The sequence below is a fragment of the Haliotis asinina genome, chromosome 16 (genome assembly GCF_037392515.1).
Source record: "Haliotis asinina isolate JCU_RB_2024 chromosome 16, JCU_Hal_asi_v2, whole genome shotgun sequence".
Classification (NCBI taxonomy): domain Eukaryota; kingdom Metazoa; phylum Mollusca; class Gastropoda; order Lepetellida; family Haliotidae; genus Haliotis; species Haliotis asinina.
The window spans coordinates 23,352,342-23,372,233 of NC_090295.1; the positions used below are offsets into that span (position 1 = coordinate 23,352,342).

The 19,892-nt window shown below is 40.8% G+C and overlaps 1 protein-coding gene across 1 annotated transcript in view; it reads left to right on the forward strand.

Moving 5' to 3' along the window:
* The window catches only part of LOC137268020 (transmembrane protein 47-like), a 29,262-nt gene extending 10,145 nt beyond the window's left edge, over nucleotides 1-19,117 (forward strand). Inside the window, exons 2-4 of the mRNA XM_067802514.1 lie at nucleotides 348-513; nucleotides 12,901-13,050; nucleotides 16,518-19,117. Coding sequence (XP_067658615.1) covers nucleotides 348-513; nucleotides 12,901-13,050; nucleotides 16,518-16,750 — 549 coding nt within the window. The 3' untranslated portion in view covers nucleotides 16,751-19,117. The remainder of the gene's footprint in view (nucleotides 1-347; nucleotides 514-12,900; nucleotides 13,051-16,517) is intronic.
* The last annotated feature ends 775 nt before the right edge of the window (nucleotides 19,118-19,892 follow it).

Sequence of the window (19,892 nt, forward strand, 5' to 3'; positions counted from 1 at the left end):
AGTTGTGTTTAAATATAACTTTGACAAACATCAACTGAATTCAATGAGTTCTGTTTAAATTCAGAAGAAAATTACGTAGAAGCACTCATATTTCTTTCTAACCGGCAATATCCGATATATTCTGAATGCTTTAGTATTGCTGATGTTTTGTGCCAGGCCAAGCCATCCTATGTGGATGTGTTGCTGTGATGTTGCTGACTTGGAATTGTTGTGTTTCAGGTCATATCAGTCCTATGTGGATGTGTTGCTGTGATGTTGCTGACTTCGAATTGTTGTGTCTCAAGTCATATCAGTCCTATGTGGATGTGTTGCTGTGATGTTGCTGACTTCGAATTGTTGTGTTTCAGGTCATATCAGTCCTATGTGGATGTGTTGCTGTGATGTTGCTAATGCTGTCGATAGCTGCAACGACATGGCTGGAGGCCGACGGTTTTCGTGAGGGTTTGTGGGAGAAATGCAAATGGCGCGACAGAATAAGCCAACAAGTTGACTGCGAGAAGAATTATCCAAGAGGTAAGTGACGTTTACACAATTATCTAATATGATTATTTACATTCCATGTCGTCGAATATCTAGTAGAAATTGCTGTCGTAATATTTCAAATAATTGTTCTAATGTAACTATCAACATAGTTCGAGTGACGAGTAGCCTTATGATTTCTGCGATCGCTCCTCACGCGGATAATCCGAGTTCGATTCGCCATGTGGGATTAGTGTCCTATTAGTCGGTCTCAAAGCCCCTGAATCGCATTATTTTTCCTTCCACCCATGACTTTCTGCAATGCTAAAGCCCTGGATAAAGCAGGTCTAGATTACCTGGTTCTGAATCTCCTATCTCACTGGGTCTCCTTTTCAGTGTATAAGGATATTTTTGCTATTATGAAAATTACATGTATTCAGAAGCTAAGCGTGAGTCCAATTTCCAATGTGACGTCGCTGTAATATTGCTAATACCTGCATAAAACACTCTCTCGCTTGCTTATATCAAACATATCTATGAATCAATCACTGATTGATTAAGGAGGTAAACATCATGTGTTGGCCAATGTCCGGGTGTTACTGATTATTCGTAACACGGGAATATTTCATTTGAAACCTCCGGCTGACGCTGACGCCGTCGGTTCCAAATATATATTCCGTGCTTCAATTCCTCAGTAACACCCGGAAATTGGCCAACACGTGATGTTTATCGTCATTGTAAACAAAAAAGTAAACCAGAGGGTTTTACTGTCGCACTCATCGAGTACAGGTACAGCAGTGAAGTGTCATCAGATGGCCGCTTCAGCTGGTTCCAGTGATAGCATCTAGAGCTGCTCATTTGTGACGTCACAATATGATTTGAATGACGTCACCACTGTTGATGACACAACAAAACAACTGTTTTCGCTGTTTTCACGTGTCAATACGCAGCGAGTAGTCTTGCTACACATCACTGGGACTTTTGGTTTTCAGTGATTAAATATAGTTCTTAAAACCCTTGAAGTATTCTCTTAAAATTAATTGTCAGTGTTAACAGGGGTATGCAAATTAAACGATTAGTGTAAAGAAATGTCGAGATTCAAAAACCGTCAAACGACGTCTGAATTTCAAAGACTGACAAACGCCATGCTGTAAAAGAAACTCTCGTAAACAGGAGACGATCAAAACAAGGCTTCACACACCCTAACTGCCTAACTTCGTCATCGTATGTTCATGTATTCATGAGTTTGAATTGCTTCTCTGTGTGAAACGAGGCATGCGGTTGCATGACTGTGTTGTGACGAATGAGCCTACGGGTTCATACATTGACGTCATGGTGTATTTGGGAGCTCTGCCCAAGGCACTTGGGACTGATGTGGATTTGTCAATGACACTTCGAAATCAATATTCCACGCGAGGCTACTTTTCGCACGTCTTGCAAATGAAAATAGGGATTTGCCACGGGTTGGTTGCGCATGTGATCTCATTGCGCGACCCGGAGACAATAACAGGGATGGAACCGATGGCGGTCAAGTCCCAGACGTTTCCCGACCTGGCAAGAAAGTCCACCTCAGAGCTATTAGTTCCGACTGTCTTTCAATCTCGGAAACCCCGAAAGTATAACCTTAGAGCACAGAAGTGTTATATATAACAGTTGATTTAATTTGTATTCAACCACTGTTGTCTTGGACCCATACTGCCTCAAACAATACGCAGTCTAGCTCAGAAGTTGATTGCGGAGCATCAGGTTTGGGCGTCTTAAGTAAATAAGGTGATAAGGTGGCCTAGTGGTTAAATCGTTCGTTCGTCACGCCGAAGACCCAGGTTCGATTACTCACATGTGTGAAGCCCATTTCTCGTGTCGTGATATTACTGGAATATTGCTAAGAGGGGCGTAAAACCATACTCACTCATATCTGAGTGGAATCAGGGTCGCATTGTGCTTTAAGGATTTATGCTTATCGGTAAAGCGAGTGAGTGAATTTGGTCGTACGCCGCATTTAACACCACGACATGTAAGATTCAGGTCGTCGGACAGGCCGACAGGTTCAGTCTTAGACGTTTGTCATTCTGTAAAACCCACAAGCACTGTATTGACAAACGTGAAGACCTCATTAGGGCAAGCACGGGATTCGAACCGATGATAACAGGTTTTGTGCATGCCCAAGGGACAATCTATGGAAACCGTCCAAACAAAGACTATCAATCGCTGCACATGATATCACCATCTGATTGCAAACTTATGTTGCTGATAGAAGTAATGATACAAACATTAAAAAGGAGTCTGTGACTGTCATTCGTCCGTAAGTACCATAAATGTAATTTAGGATTCAATGGTGAAAATTAGGCTGAACTTTGTGAAACATCAAAAATTCCCCGCTAAAACCCACATGCACGAACCGGCCATAGTACTAAAACTCTCGTAACCCAAGTATATTTTGACAAAGACTTACACTCGTAGTGCAAAAAAATTGTTCTGCCAAAGCGAGTACTGAAAACATTTGCACAAAGCGTCCTTAAACCCGAAGGACACTGTAAGCAAAAACTTCCGTTGGGTAAGCCGTAAAGACGTATAGTGAAAGCAGGTCCACACTTTAGGATCAATTTGCTAGCAATCTGCCATTCATATGTCCTCTTCTTTTTCGAACCTATCAGCTTGTTTGTCCGCCTTGCGTAAACAGTGATTTTATGGATGACATTTCTGTCACAGAGACGGTCCATTCTTTGAAGTTTAAATCGATTAGGTAAGGATTTAATAACAACGAATTCAGTCTGCCAAGAGTTTCTTTTAAGTCGTTGCAAACATGAGGGTAGCCTTTAACGTCGATGTCACTCATAACAGTTCCCATAGTTAAATTATTCGATGTGTACTGACATGATCGCGTCTCGAAGTCTGTGTTATTCACATAACAGAGTTTCCTGGCACGTTCTTATATTCATTTGTGGCAAAACTAAGGCTGCATAAAAAAGAATTAACTGTTTCTCGGGCACGGTTTTTTTTCAAAATTGATAAGGTCGGTAGGAGTTTTTGTAGGAGATTTTGAATTAAAAAACGTCACGAGGGAGGAATACATTTTTATTTCTCAGAAACACAGCTTGTAATGTTTAACACGTTGTAATGAGTTGTAGATTCCGTCACACTCGTTCTTACAAACATTCATTGTTATAGTGGACAAAAAACGTTTCACCTATTTATTTAGCCTAAGGTAGTTGGTAAGGCGTCGCGAATCCCAAACAATGTATGGTGATAATGAACTTCTCGTGTTTCACCTCTCTTAACCATTGGCGCCATCGTGTTCGTTGTCTAACGCCGCACTCAGTAACAGTGGCAACGCTTTTGCCTCCATCTCAGTTATCGAGCTGGACCAGACAAACCAGACTGAGTGCTGGATAGGTTTAGCATCAATCGGTCGAGGTGTAGTGTTTAGAGCGACTCTCATGAGAGCGACAAGTATCTACCTGTAGCAACCAAGTGTATTCGTCCAGATTACTTGCCCCGCCTGCTTGTCACAAACGCGTTCATAGCGCTAGCTTATCTAATACTTTTGAAGGAGTAAGAACACGTCCCAATTACGGCCAGCCAAATCGTTCAATCGCTTCATGCTCCAAAAAGCATGGTACACAAGGGGCAATTTCAACCAAGAATCCTTATTCATTGCTGATGCAGTCATACGTTCCTAAGAAAGAAAGTGAATAATAATTTTACACTGTTTGAAGAAGACTAATGCTACATGTGTGAGCGACATCAACAATGAGCTTCAAACATTGCAATCAATGGTGGAATCGAACTCGGTTCTTCTGCGTGACAAGTGAACGCACCTAGTTTTAAGTACGATATATTAGTCTATCCTAGTTTCTTTATTAATTCTACTAATGTATTTTCTCCTCTTTCCTTTATTCATACCCATTCTGGATAAAGATAAAGGTATGTGTATGCTTAACTTTTAAGGTGCTTTTTACTGCATAAGAAACAGAGATACGAAAGCGAGAATTGACAAAAGAAATATCCACGAGAATTTGTCCATGAATAATGCCAAACGGAACATTTATAGACTGAACTATATCATATTCTCTACGTTAGTTGAATACAGCGATGCAAGTTCAACCACTATGTTCCTTTTTTCCACTAACTCTTCTGTTTTCTTCCCTCCTTCCTCTCCACTCCCTGGCAACAGATAAAGGTAAGTCTTGTCTTCCCTTCATGACAACAAAATTAATTATATGTGCAATTATTTTTTACACAGAATTTGTCTCGGAGAATGTGTTTTGCGAGCACCATCACAACTCAATACCCGGCAAAGGAAATTACACAATTGAAAATTAAAGTCAACAAAATGTAATAATAAAATAAGGCATTACCAAAACATTATTAGCCTGAAGAACAATCACATGAACTGAACAAACTCAAGATCCAAGCTAAAACAGAAACATGCACGTGTCAGTTACCTCAGCGAATATTTTTTTATTTTGTTCCATTCTTAATTACTATCAAAATGTGTGCACGTACACTTTCTTTGTCCGGGAGTTTCAATGTACAGTCTCTATATTCTGTTTTAAACATATATTCGAAAAATATATGGACTGGGCACAAGTTATCTGCCCTCTCCCAGAAGTTGAATATGTCATACTTACAATATAAAACACATTGACAACAGGGATTTGTCGAAATAATATATACAAGAATAAAACTACAAAAATCTTTCAGTGAGCTTAAAATCTCTCTGTACATGTTCAAATAATCATTCGTATTCATATTGTGATAGAGTAGCATCATTACCAAACAACAATAAATCTAAATTAATGGGTATGCGATGTTTAGCGAGAGTATTTACATTTATAAATAAATCATATCAATGCGTGTACATAAAGAACATTCTCAAAGGGAATTCCATGAATTTTCACAAGAACAACCACAAGTACAAGAAGCATCTGATGTCTCTATCTATCTAATGGTACACTAGTATTGTTGAGCAATTCTACAATCATTCGTTGTGAAGGTTTCTACACAATCAGCTTCCATTTTGATGCTACCGTCTGTATGTTCTTGAGTCCATGATAATAACAAATATCCTTAAGCGTCTTTGCTTTTTTACTATCTGATTGTATATACAGTCATTTGCTGGCTTTTACAAGTGTCGGTACAATTGCTAAAAGCAGTCTTCAATCATCATCGTAAGAATCAAATAGTTCGTAAAGTGTGTTGGACTGGAGGTCATCCATTACATTAAACTGTTTATTAAAGTGTCAATTTGTTTCTATGAGTACTTAAAGTGTGCTGGCTTCTGCTGATAAATATTTGATAGGTTTACAGAACAAAACTACTCCCACTTCATGAAAGTCACATAATATGTAAATACAACTGAAATTTTGACAACATAATATGTTATCCTCAAACTTCGAACTTTTAGTTGTTTTGTTTTTGTCTGTCGGGGTTTTTTGTTTTTGTTTTTTCTTATTGTTTGTTTTAATTATTGTTAATTTTTGTTGCACCGCCGATCCCTTCTCATTCCTGTCAAGACGTAAACATCTCTCACACATGCATACGAATCCGCACACACATGCACCTTTAAATGCACATGAACACAAACGTACACAGCACTCTCGTAACGCCAATTCATGTAGGTTTCAGGAATCAATGGGATCGTAACATTGCACTTTGCCTGCAGACTTGAGTCGAAACGAGCAAAGCTCGTACTTGTTTAAGCGTTTCGGTGTTTAACATTTTTATTTTCAAGGCGGAATTTCTTCGGGCATTCTTCCTAATAGAACTCTAAGAGGTTTGACAAATAAGCAAAAAATACGTAAAACGAACGCCAAAAATCATTCACACAGCAAAATGCTGTAGGCTTTTAATTTATGAGTCGTAAAGGCGTGATGAAGCCTTTCTTGCAAGAGCAGTTGAATAGAAACGCAACTGAAGTTAATCTTGGATGAAGTCTAAAATGATGTAACGATCCCGAAAGTTGTTGGTGCCGTTCTTTGGAAACAGAAATCTCATTTAAAAACCTCTGGTGAATTTTATCGCACGAATTTATCTGCACGAATTGTATTCCCTAACATTCCCTATTCTTACTTGTCCTGTATATTTTAGTGTTTGTTCAGATGAACACCTAACTTCCTGCTTTGTTTATGTCGAGTTTATCGGTAGGACGCGAGTTTCACCTTTTCGCAAAACCTTTTGATATCATCACTATTTAACACAGGTTTTGGAAACAGCAGAATCCTCCAGTGAAACTTTGATATACCATGGTATACTGTTTCAACTGATTGTACAACCAAATTGACACATCTGTGTCAATGAATTTTCACCAATAAACAGAATACGAAACACGGATCTCATTAACCTGTTTAGACAATGACCTACTTTTCAGCCGATCCGAATTTTCTCAAGTGAAACTGAAAATAGACATCGCAAGCAATTCTGGTTACACTGAATTCCTATTCCTTCTTTATAAAGAAAATGGTATTTACAAATGAATTTTAACTGTAAACTTTAATAACACCGTATTTCTATATTTTATAGCGAGGTGTAGGCAGTATGACCTTAACTAAGACATCACATACTCTCCTTGTTTTATGAGCTCGTAAAATGATTCAAAATGTACCTGGCTCACTGGTTACACCTCTTATGTGTTTTTGCGCTTATTCGGTGTAATTCTGTAACGCACAATGAGACTGATAAAGTATCATTTCCGTACCAGACCGCCAAACCTTTCCAGCGGCAGAGCCTCGTCTTGAGATTTCCACGATTTCCAGGTTTCTGTTTGTCAGATCTCGCTGTACGACAGAGCGCGCTGCACGACGTGTTTGCAAGGATTAGAAGGAGTGTAGTGTTGCAATATACAAGTGCATAGATGCATCAAATCATAAAGATGAATATTTAACATGTATCCAGTTAGATGAATTGGTGTGAACATTCTGGACTGGCTATTGCAGTAAGCTGCCCAATAGGAGGGAACCCGGTAATCAGGAAATGAGACTGTTGTGTAATCACTTTTTGATTTGATGAACGTGAACTGCCATACACTGAGTTTTGGTCGCGCTCAGCCATATCCCAGCTATACGATAGCGGCCTGTACACAATCCAGTGATCAACAATACGAACATCGTTCTACGCACTTTGAATACGATGAAAAAAAGTCAGCGAGCCTGACCAACCGACTCCGTTAGTCGTCTCTTACGACAACAATGGGTTGCTGGAGACCACCTCTAACACGGATCTTCTCGGGACCACTGACTTTGCATACCCAGGAAGGTCCAATTTAGAATGTGTCTTCACCACCCCATCGTTGTCGAAAGAGGCGACTAACTGGATCGGATGGTCAGACTCGCTGACCTGCTTGATCCACGTCATCGTTTCCCAACAAAGTAGATCGATGCTCTTGGTGTTGATCACTGGATCGACTTGAATATTTACAGATCGTTGTCATCTAGGTGTTATATTCCTGAATGCAGCGTTAAATAACAAACAACAACATTATGTAAATAACCACCTTTACATACGAGAATCTAATGGTACTGCTACTCTGCCCCATTTTGAACCTTCAAACTTGCTTGTGTGGCGTAAATCTAAAACACGATATTTCCAATGCGAGGAATGTGGACAGTATGCAGATGTCTCACGCTTAAAGGAAAGGCCCGAGGATGAATGGTGAAGAAAGCCGTTTGGTGGACCGCAAGCTCGTATCGACTTGATTCGTCCAGTAATGCATCAATATATAAGCAAATATGCAGAGATTCCTAACAGACCAAGGGCTTCACAAATCTTCCAAATTAGATTCTGGCTCAACCGAGCTCAACTGAGCCGGTGGTGATTAACGATCCATTAATGGCCAACACTGTTTCCAAATATACCGCTATAATCAAGAATTCATTCGGGATTCATGATATGCTAGTGACATACTCGCACGGCCGCCTAAATTAAATGCCATATTTATATAATGCGGACCAAAAGCGTTCATTTTGTTTCGGGCTGATCTTTCCGTACTGAGTTTTTATGGATCACAGTTATAGATTCTGTTATGTTATATGGTGCTATTCCTTATTTAATAAAGCTTCACATCAAAGGTATTACAATTCTGAAGGATTAATGATACACCTGTAATAAGTTACACAGAAAAAGAAATAAAACATTAATAATCAAAATTAATGTAATCTGCTGATTCGAGTTGATATACTTTTTTTCACCAGAACATATTACTGTCGTCATAGATGGATTCGTTTGGATTTTATACTGTGCCCAAAAACCTCAGTGTCAGCTAAAAGTGCCAACGAGTTTACTTTGTTGTAGACTGTACATTAGTCATCTGACAAAGGAGTCTATACCATAGTCATTCAACATACCGTTTGCTGATACGCCTTGCGAAACACCAGAGGAGGCCATACATACTGAAGAGATGATATCTGTCATTCAACATACCGTTTGCTGATACGCCATGCGAAACACCAGAGGAGGCCATACATACTGAAGAGATGATATCTGTCATTCAACATACCGTTTGCTGATACGCCTTGCGAAACACCAGAGGAGGCCATACATACTGAAGAGATGATATCTGTCATTCAACATGCCGTTTGCTGATACGCCTTGCGAAAGACCAACATGCCGTTTGCTGATACGCCTTGCGAAACACCAGAGGAGGCCATACATACTGAAGAGATGATATCTGTCATTCAACATACCGTTTGCTGATACGCCTTGCGAAACACCAGAGGAGGCCATACATACTGAAGAGATGATATCTGTCATTCAACATACCGTTTGCTGATACGCCTTGCGAAACACCAGAGGAGGCCATACATACTGAAGAGATGATATCTGTCATTCAACATACCGTTTGCTGATACGCCTTGCGAAACACCAGAGGAGGCCATACATACTGAAGAGATGATATCTGTCATTCAACATGCCGTTTGCTGATACGCCTTGCGAAAGACCAACATGCCGTTTGCTGATACGCCTTGCGAAAGACCAGATGAGGCTATACATACTGAAGAGATGATATCTGTCATTCAACATGCCGTTTGCTGATACGCCTTGCGAAACACCAGAGGAGGCCATACATACAGAAGAGATGATATCTGTCATTCAACATACCGTTTGCTGATACGCCTTGCGAAACACCAGAGGAGGCCATACATACTGAAGAGATGATATCTGTCATTCAACATACCGTTTGCTGATACGCCTTGCGAAACACCAGAGGAGGCCATACATACTGAAGAGATGATATCTGTCATTCAACATGCCGTTTGCTGATACGCCTTGCGAAAGACCAGATGAGGCCATACATACTGAAGAGATGATATCTGTCATTCAACATGCCGTTTGCTGATACGCCTTGCGAAACACCAGAGGAGGCCATACATACTGAAGAGATGATATCTGTCATTCAACATGCCGTTTGCTGATACGCCTTGCGAAACACCAGAGGAGGCCATACATACTGAAGAGATGATATCTGTCATTTAACATACCGTTTGCTGATACGCCTTGCGAAAGACCAGATGAGGCCATACATACTGAAGAGATGATATCTGTCATTCAACATACCGTTTGCTGATACGCCTTGCGAAACACCAGAGGAGGCCATACATACTGAAGAGATGATATCTGTCATTCAACATGCCGTTTGCTGATACGCCTTGCGAAACACCAGAGGAGGCCATACATACTGAAGAGATGATATCTGTCATTCAACATACCGTTTGCTGATACGCCTTGCGAAACACCAGAGGAGGCCATACATACTGAAGAGATGATATCTGTCATTCAACATACCGTTTGCTGATACGCCTTGCGAAACACCAGAGGAGGCCATACATACTGAAGAGATGATATCTGTCATTCAACATGCCGTTTGCTGATACGCCTTGCGAAAGACCAGATGAGGCCATACATACTGAAGAGATGATATCTGTCATTCAACATGCCGTTTGCTGATACGCCTTGCGAAACACCAGAGGAGGCCATACATACTGAAGAGATGATATCTGTCATTCAACATGCCGTTTGCTGATACGCCTTGCGAAACACCAGAGGAGGCCATACATACTGAAGAGATGATATCTGTCATTTAACATACCGTTTGCTGATACGCCTTGCGAAAGACCAGAGGAGGCCATACATACTGAAGAGATGATATCTGTCATTCAACATACCGTTTGCTGATACGCCTTGCGAAACACCAGAGGAGGCCATACATACTGAAGAGATGATATCTGTCATTCAACATGCCGTTTGCTGATACGCCTTGCGAAAGACCAACATGCCGTTTGCTGATACGCCTTGCGAAACACCAGAGGAGGCCATACATACTGAAGAGATGATATCTGTCATTCAACATACCGTTTGCTGATACGCCTTGCGAAACATCAGAGGAGGCCATACATACTGAAGAGATGATATCTGTCATTCAACATACCGTTTGCTGATACGCCTTGCGAAACACCAGAGGAGGCCATACATACTGAAGAGATGATATCTGTCATTCAACATGCCGTTTGCTGATACGCCTTGCGAAAGACCAACATGCCGTTTGCTGATACGCCTTGCGAAAGACCAGATGAGGCTATACATACTGAAGAGATGATATCTGTCATTCAACATGCCGTTTGCTGATACGCCTTGCGAAACACCAGAGGAGGCCATACATACTGAAGAGATGATATCTGTCATTCAACATACCGTTTGCTGATACGCCTTGCGAAACACCAGAGGAGGGCATACATACTGAAGAGATGATATCTGTCATTCAACATACCGTTTGCTGATACGCCTTGCGAAACACCAGAGGAGGCCATACATACTGAAGAGATGATATCTGTCATTCAACATGCCGTTTGCTGATACGCCTTGCGAAAGACCAGATGAGGCCATACATACTGAAGAGATGATATCTGTCATTCAACATGCCGTTTGCTGATACGCCTTGCGAAACACCAGAGGAGGCCATACATACTGAAGAGATGATATCTGTCATTTAACATACCGTTTGCTGATACGCCTTGCGAAAGACCAGATGAGGCCATACATACTGAAGAGATGATATCTGTCATTCAACATACCGTTTGCTGATACGCCTTGCGAAACACCAGAGGAGGCCATACATACTGAAGAGATGATATCTGTCATTCAACATGCCGTTTGCTGATACGCCTTGCGAAACACCAGAGGAGGCCATACATACTGAAGAGATGATATCTGTCATTTAACATACCGTTTGCTGATACGCCTTGCGAAAGACCAGATGAGGCCATACATACTGAAGAGATGATATCTGTCATTCAACATACCGTTTGCTGATACGCCTTGCGAAACACCAGAGGAGGCCATACATACTGAAGAGATGATATCTGTCATTCAACATGCCGTTTGCTGATACGCCTTGCGAAACACCAGATGAGGCCATACATACTGAAGAGATGATATCTGTCATTCAACATGCTGTGCATTCATCCGCCATGCTTCAGATTTTGCCGTTTACATGTACGATACTCAACATAACAGATAGATAATTATACCACAATCATTGCATATGCCCTTTGTAAATCACCCATGCCGCGAACACCATCATGCCAAAGATATTCCACAGAACAGAATGTATCTGTTCAATTTTTCATTTGTTCAGCAACAGTGCAACGATCCAGATTAAAACGTCCTTCAGCATAGCAAATTACACCGGCAATTAAAATACCAGATAATACAACAGCTTTCGACACTCCATGTTTTCTATCGACATGCGTCATCATGTTTCACATGCCAAAAAATACACTTAGTCTATTATATCACGAACACAGTAAAGGTCTCAAAACGTATGGTGGTTCAGAAATTCACCGAATGCTCGTCTTCGGTAGATCAATACCATCTGGAGTACAAAAACAATTGAAGTGTACACTTGAAAACTGGAATTAATCCCCAAAGTACAAACACTATAGGAACGTTACAGTCCAGAAACAGATACCACCGAAATTAACACCTGAAGTTCAAAACGAAACCTTCATGCACATCAACAACTATTCAAGATTTCCTGTTTTTTCTTTTTTGACCACCATCAAATAAGGGTGGATACTTTTTCGTTTAACGGTCTGTATTTTCTAACACATTCCGTTTAAACGTGTTTGTGCTGCTCCAGTATTTAGAGACCAGTGCAGATACAGGTTAGAATTGGTCTTCAGCAACCCTTGCTTGTCGTAAGAGGAGACTAAGAGGATCGGGTGGTCAGGCTTGCTCACTTCGTTGACACATGTCATCGTACCCGAATGTAGATCGATACTCATGCTATTGAATTGTCTGGTCCCGACTCGTTTATTTACAGACAGCCTCCATTTAGCTGGAATATTGCTGAGGGCGGCGTTAAACAACTAGCATGCCAAATCAAATATTTAGAACTTGTATGAATCATTTAAATATGTTAACTATATTTTCCTGTTTTAATTTCAGCGTGGATACAAGCGTGTAGAACGATGTGCTTGCTGTCGCTAGCCACCTGTCTTCTCTCCATTGTAGTGGCATGTATAGGGCTAAGGACAGACAACTTCCGCTCCAAGTACACATATTACAAAGCAGCTTTGTCCATCATGTTTATAGCAGGTGAGTTGTGGATCTGACGAACATCTTAACGTTTTCTGTTTGGTTCAGTTAGTGAGTTCTATGCCGCTTTTAGCAATATCCCAGCAATGTCACATCTGGGAACACAAGATATTGGTTTTACTCACTGCACCCATGTGTTGAATCGGACCCGGGCCTTCGGTGTGACAAGCAAGATCTAGAGCTTTAACCAGTGCGACACCCCACCGCCCCTTATTTGGTTCAGACACATCGTTTCTTTTGTTTATGTCGAAGTTGAAGATCGATGTAGGTTCACACAACCAGTCGTATTGTCCACGTTGTGCCGTTTACAAACTGTGACTTTGTGTATGTGTCAAAGATTATGGTTGACATCAGATTACACTGCTGCCTTCAGATTAACGAGTTCAGTACCTCATTGAGAAATGCCCAGAGTGGCTTGAGGAAAAACATAAATAGAAATGCATACACTATTTTAGAATACATAACAACTGATTGGGATGGAGACCTTAATTTCGACAGAAAATTGTTTACTATCCATACAATGATCTGCGTATACAGGTTTTACGCGACGCTCAAGTGTACGTCCACTACGAACACCTGTAAAGAATGATGGAAGCAGACAAAAATGACAAAAATTCACTACGTCCACAAGGACGTTTAATAATATCAATTCACTGCACAATCCCCTCACACACACACACACACACACACACACACACACACACACACACACACACACACACACACACACACACACACACACCTCAATACACCGCAAAGCAGGTGGGGTAATAACGAAAAGAATATAGGTACACTTGAACCTCCATATGTTCCCTTAATTGTTTACATCAGTATATACGATATATCTGTGAAATATAAACACTGAGTCAGCATAAAATATGACTGATCACGAACATAAAAAGAAACACATGTTACTGATCAGAAATTCAAAACTAAGAGTTGATACGTTACACTTATAGATTCCATATCTATATTTATCCGCCTCAACGAGGACAGTAATGCCACTATTTCGCCAGTAAATGGCTCAGATATTGCTACTTTAGCACATACACTGAGATCTAACATTCAGAAACAACCAATCAAGACATTTTCCGCAGCCTCTGACAAATGCGCCAGTCATTAGACTGCCCATCACATCCATCACCGTATGAGCGATAATTAAGGCCGAAACACCTCATTACCCGGTATGTGTTTTTAATAGCTGTAGACATGTAACCCCAGAGACTCCTATAGGCAGTCGTTATCTGCTTCACACTTTGTGTGCTGAATCTTAGGATATATAACGTGTGTGTGTGTGTGCGTGCGTGCGTTCGGCGGTGCGTGCGTATCTGTGTGTGTGTCTGTGTCTGTCTCTTTGTGCGTCGCTGCGTGTGTGCGCTTGTGTGAAAATGAATTACGAAAAGAAAATGATGCCACTTAGTAACTTCGTTTTTCAAACTCGCTATACATAACTGAAATCAGGCGAGTGAGTGAGGTTTACGCCACACTCAGCACTATTCCACCTATATGGCTGCGGACTGTACATTCTCGAGTCTGGACCAGACAATTCAGTGACTATCGGTCTGCGCAAGTGGGTATCGATGACAATCTTAATCTCGAAACATGTACAAATAACTAACAGTTCATGGTGTAGAAAATAATATGTTACCGATGTATTTTACTTTCTTCTTTCAGTTAAAAGATATACTATTAAAAATAGCGAGATATTTCGTTAAAAAATATTTTCATAATACCAAACGGCCACCATTAGCGGTAGCCTCTTCACCTCAGTAAGTGAGACGTCTTTACAAATGTCTATATGTACTATGTATACTCACTATCGTTATCATTTATTTCGTATGGGTGGCCATGAGTTCATCTGTCCATGTGTAAAATATAGGTTAACATACATACCGCGCCACATGCATTCTGCCTACTGTGCACATTCAAAGGTCAATGGAAGAGAGATGTCGGTTTTCTTTTCACCGAATGTAGAAAATGATAAGTGCTCTACAGCAGACACACATTCTTCTCACCAGCTGCAATGTGGGCGAAAGGCCGTGCTCAGAATTCCAAAGCTGCACTTTAGGAAGTTGAAGTGACATGTAATGACTTGAATGCAGGGTTCTTCAAAACAGCTACCCTTTCTCAAGATGTTTAATTTCCTATGTTTACACTGATGTGTGTGTGCGTGCGTGTCGTGCCTTATATCGCATCAAAATTTTGTTACAATTATAGCAGCTGTCATGGAGTATGGAGTGAGTGAATGTGGTTTTACACCGTTTTTAACAATATTAACCACTATTGACGCGATATCACGGCGGGGGACACCAGAAATGGGCTTCATACATAGTGTCCATGTGGGAATCGAACCCGGGGCTTTAGCGTGACGAGTGACGCACATGGATGCACTCACCGCCCCTCAGTAATGGACGTTTTAAAGCCTGATATTGGGCTCCTACGCGCAGAATATTGCAATAATCTATCCCCAATAGGACCGTAAAACACGGTGTTGACGGAGGCGTGGCATACACTGCCTGCATTACCAAGACCCATTTTCAGTCTTTCCAAACTGCGCACCTTGAAATGTAACAGATAATCAGATTGATCATGCATTTAGTGAATCTATAAGAGGAGAAGCAGAAAAATGAATATTAAACAAATCATTAATGTGACCCATTTGGGGGTATGTCAGAGCTACCCTTTACTGGAGCTACTGGGACTAACCTAACTTCATTACTGGAAAGTACCTGGATGATTTCAGTTGAATTTTAGGCCACATTGCTCTTGTAGCATCATTAGCGCAAGTAGTTGATCGACAACCGACGGGAAATGATAGCCCTGTGGGTCACGATGATTGGATTGCTTACATGTGATGGACAACATAATAGCAGCTTTCAGGTAATCTCCCCTCTAATCAACGTGTTTAGAGTGATATAGCATATATGTTGCATGGCCAGTATAGAAGTCGGTCATGCAGCTGAGGTCGTTGTTTTGTTGATCCAGTAAAAAACTAATTGCTTTTAACTGGCGTGGAGGTAACGAACCCCTGGGGCACAGTAAATAAAACTGGTTTTAGGTCTGGATAAAATGTATCCATTATCTGGTGACACTAATCTTGGTAGATACTCATGCATAAAAAACGTTGTAAGGGGCTCTAAGCTTGTTCCTCTGTAAAACATTGATCATTCCTTGGTTCAGAGAATGCGGACAACGCTGAGAGCTTGATAGGAAAAGCGATGCCCAATGGAAACCATGCTTGTCGTTAGGGACGACTATTGGGATGGGGTGATCAGGGATAGGAATTGGTTGACACATTTCTTTGTATCCCAGTTGCATAGATTGATGGCCTTTTTATTCATGCTGATCATTACTGGATTGTCTGGTCCAAGTTCGATTATTTACAGACCGCTGCCATGTAGGTTGAATATTGCTGAGTATGACGTCAAAAATTAGCATACACTAAAATGATTACCTTCATGTTTCAGCCTTGTTTGAAGTCATCGCTCTCATCATCTTCCCAGTGAAGTTTCTGGAGGAAGTAAGTCACGAACGCTCTCATCACAAATGGGAGTTCGGCTGGGCGTACGGTGTAGGCTGGGGGTCAGCCATCTTCATGTTCGGAGCCGCCATCTTACTATTGATAGACAGGGAGAGCGAGGAGGTCATCTATAGAGAAAAGACGATTTATAACAAGGAGCCGGAACCAGAGGAGGTGTGAAACTAACGATTCTTCCACTGAAACTACCCGACAGTCTTTCCTAATGTGTGAGTCCCGAATCCCCGGGAAATATCCAGACACCCTGTTAGAGTGAGACGTAGAGTGTGATGTTGCTGATGGGATGATGTTCAGAGGATCTCATGCTGATGGCCGTGTGGTCATATATCCATGCTGTTTTGGTACAAATGCTGAACCATGATATGAAAGGATATGGCACATGTAACAGCCATGTTGAGAAGGGAATAATTAGAACACGCCTGTGGTGTTTTGTCTGCAAATGCAAATATAATCGTCCTCGCCAGAGATGTTGCCTCAGTTAAGGATATGCCACTGGCGTAACATTGAACATATTTCAATTGCTCACAGAAAATCAGTGATGAGACCAGGTGTTCACGATAGGGTCGGCACATCCTGTCCTACTGGTACAAACAGCTCAAGCAAAGCGAATCCGTGGTTTTAAGAGGAGTTGTCGTATTCATAAAGGAAATAACGTCGTGTGGAATCAGTCTGTATCAAGTGATACAGCAATGCGTCTGTGTGTGCATCCATCACAAGTCCTGATGGAGATTTTATCTGCATAAACAGACCGCCATCGATGACATTGGATGGATTGCAGTGGATTTCATACAGCAGGATGAGATTTCTGGTAGATCTATGTCCAACTTCTGATCACCGTGTGGAGAAGAAATTGACATCAAATATGGCCACATTCGCGATCAAAACCAAGTATCTTTTACAAGTTAATGGATCACAACATGAGAAAATGGCTTCTTTCCTTCCAGGCTTTGACACCACTAATATTTGATCCAAAGTGACATTTGGAAAATAGATAAGCACAAAAACATGCAAACAGTTCAGAGATATACAGTGATTTCTCACCCGTGTTAACCAACATTATCAAAGAAACGCCAAAACATCAGTCAAGTTTTTCGTGAAGGACAATACCAGAAGCTCCATTGCAGAAATTAAAATAAATAATTTTCAGGCACTTGCTTATGGCTCATTAAAGAAAGTCATTGCAAAGGAGTTCTGTGAGCTTATGCATTAATTCAGGGGATATTTTATGAATGGCATCTTCTGTAGTTGGACGATCACGACGTATATGAGTTACTCCTTTCTGCCATTCAGAGATATTATTCCCATAACATTGTTCAAGGTCATGGGCTGGAGGAAGTAAAAATGAAAGTCAGCATGAACGTGAGGCAAAAACGTGAGCACATCAACATCAGGATGAACAATAGCGTGAACATTTCTGTAGCAAAGACTACGTCAACGAACGAGGGACAGGGGCATAACACTAATCTTGTATGGGGCAATACTATCCTTAGAGGATTAAGACTTGAACGAATCTTCACCATACTTTCTTAGTTTCCAGAAGTGCGTGTTACCTTTATTGATTTAATGAAACATTTCGTCAAATTTGTTGTTTCTAAAAGAAACTGTATTTAACATTTATGCTGTGTGACTTATTTCACCTTCCTTGTCATCTCCATTTAATTCCTTCATGTTTGTTCAAGAAGTGGTTATGTTGAAGTGTATGCAAAGGTGTACGTCAGACAACATCATCGCCGTAATACGAGAACAGTATACATTATTCATTACATTGGAACATGACTGGAACTATATCCATTCTCAAGAGCAACAACATCAACATCAACAACTGAAAACATTCATAGATGATTCGGTACGTTTGCACGGACGGTGATTGTACGAATGATAGGGCTCTGTCATAATGACAATTTGAAGAGCTACAGGATGATGTGCATAGCGTTGGTGAATACGATGTGAGGGCATAACGTCAAGACAATGTGCATCTCAGTGGATATTATATGACGCTTCACTACTTCGTGAGTTGCCTAGTGGATAGAATAATTGTGAAACGGTCTGTGAGATATTGCGATTTCTACTGCTAATCACACAGCAGGCCATCCTTTCACACGAGCCAGTGTTCTGAAACTGACCATTGGAAATGATGATCGGATGAAGTACTCTTCATTAACTAAGAAAGAAAGAAATGAATGAGGCACTATGGATGACATGTCTGCGGCCATCATCGAGTGTAGCCATTTCCAAACTTGAATGTGTCTCTTGTCACGTGGTCGCAAAATGGAGCGGAATATTCAGTGTAACATACATGACACGTGTTAGTTACATTCTGTTATGAAGGGTGCATATAGAGGTTCTTACATGAAAAGCGAAAAGGTTGTTAAATTGTTAATTTCAGCTTGGTAGTGGGCGAATAACTTATCCATAAGTCTTCGTGCGTGCATTATCTGGTGTATTCAGTCATTGATATGTGTACATCAATTTCCATTTTTTTATGTAACCATCAACCCAGTTTGTCGACATAAATGCTCCTGTAAAAACGATCTATTCATGTGATTTCTTCGATCGATGTTCCAAGACAATGTATTGTCTTGAGTGGTCGGGTATGCCTCAGAATGCATACTAATTCTTCTTTGACTGGCACCTGCCCGATATCCCTCCTGAAACAACAGAGGCCGTGTTAGTTTGGGATATCTAGCTATATCGCCTGTCTTACTGTATATCTCAGCATCATTATCACAGCTAGAGTTAAGAATTTAGAATTTGCAATTATAATACCTTCAACTTCAACATGCAACCGCATATTAATACCAATGTGCACCAAGTACATGTCTATATTTGCTGTTCGAAGAACACAGACGAAGGTGGATCACAAATGATGAGGAACTGACTTGGAGGGGTGGCCCTGATGACTCCACTGATTGAATGGCTGTTACTTTTCATACCATGACATTATAAAGTAAGGTAGAATGATCTTATCAAACCCTCAATAATTCTGTTTTTATGATGTTTTAAAATCACCACTATCAAAACGCAAGCATTATATATAATGTTATTTTGAACAGTAAATGTAACCTGTTTTCGCAAGGTGCAGCAACGTTATTATGATTACATAAGGTGACGCCAGGTGTAAGTAGTTTCCATTTCCTTAAATCGTGAGTATGGTTATACCCCGCTTTTAGCAGAAATGGCTTCACGTGTTGTGCCCAAATGGGGACTCAAACTTGGGTCTTCTGTGTGACGAACAGAAGCTATAACCACTATGCTACCCCAACGCTCTTCTTTAAATCGAATCCTGAAGTGAACATGTGACTAG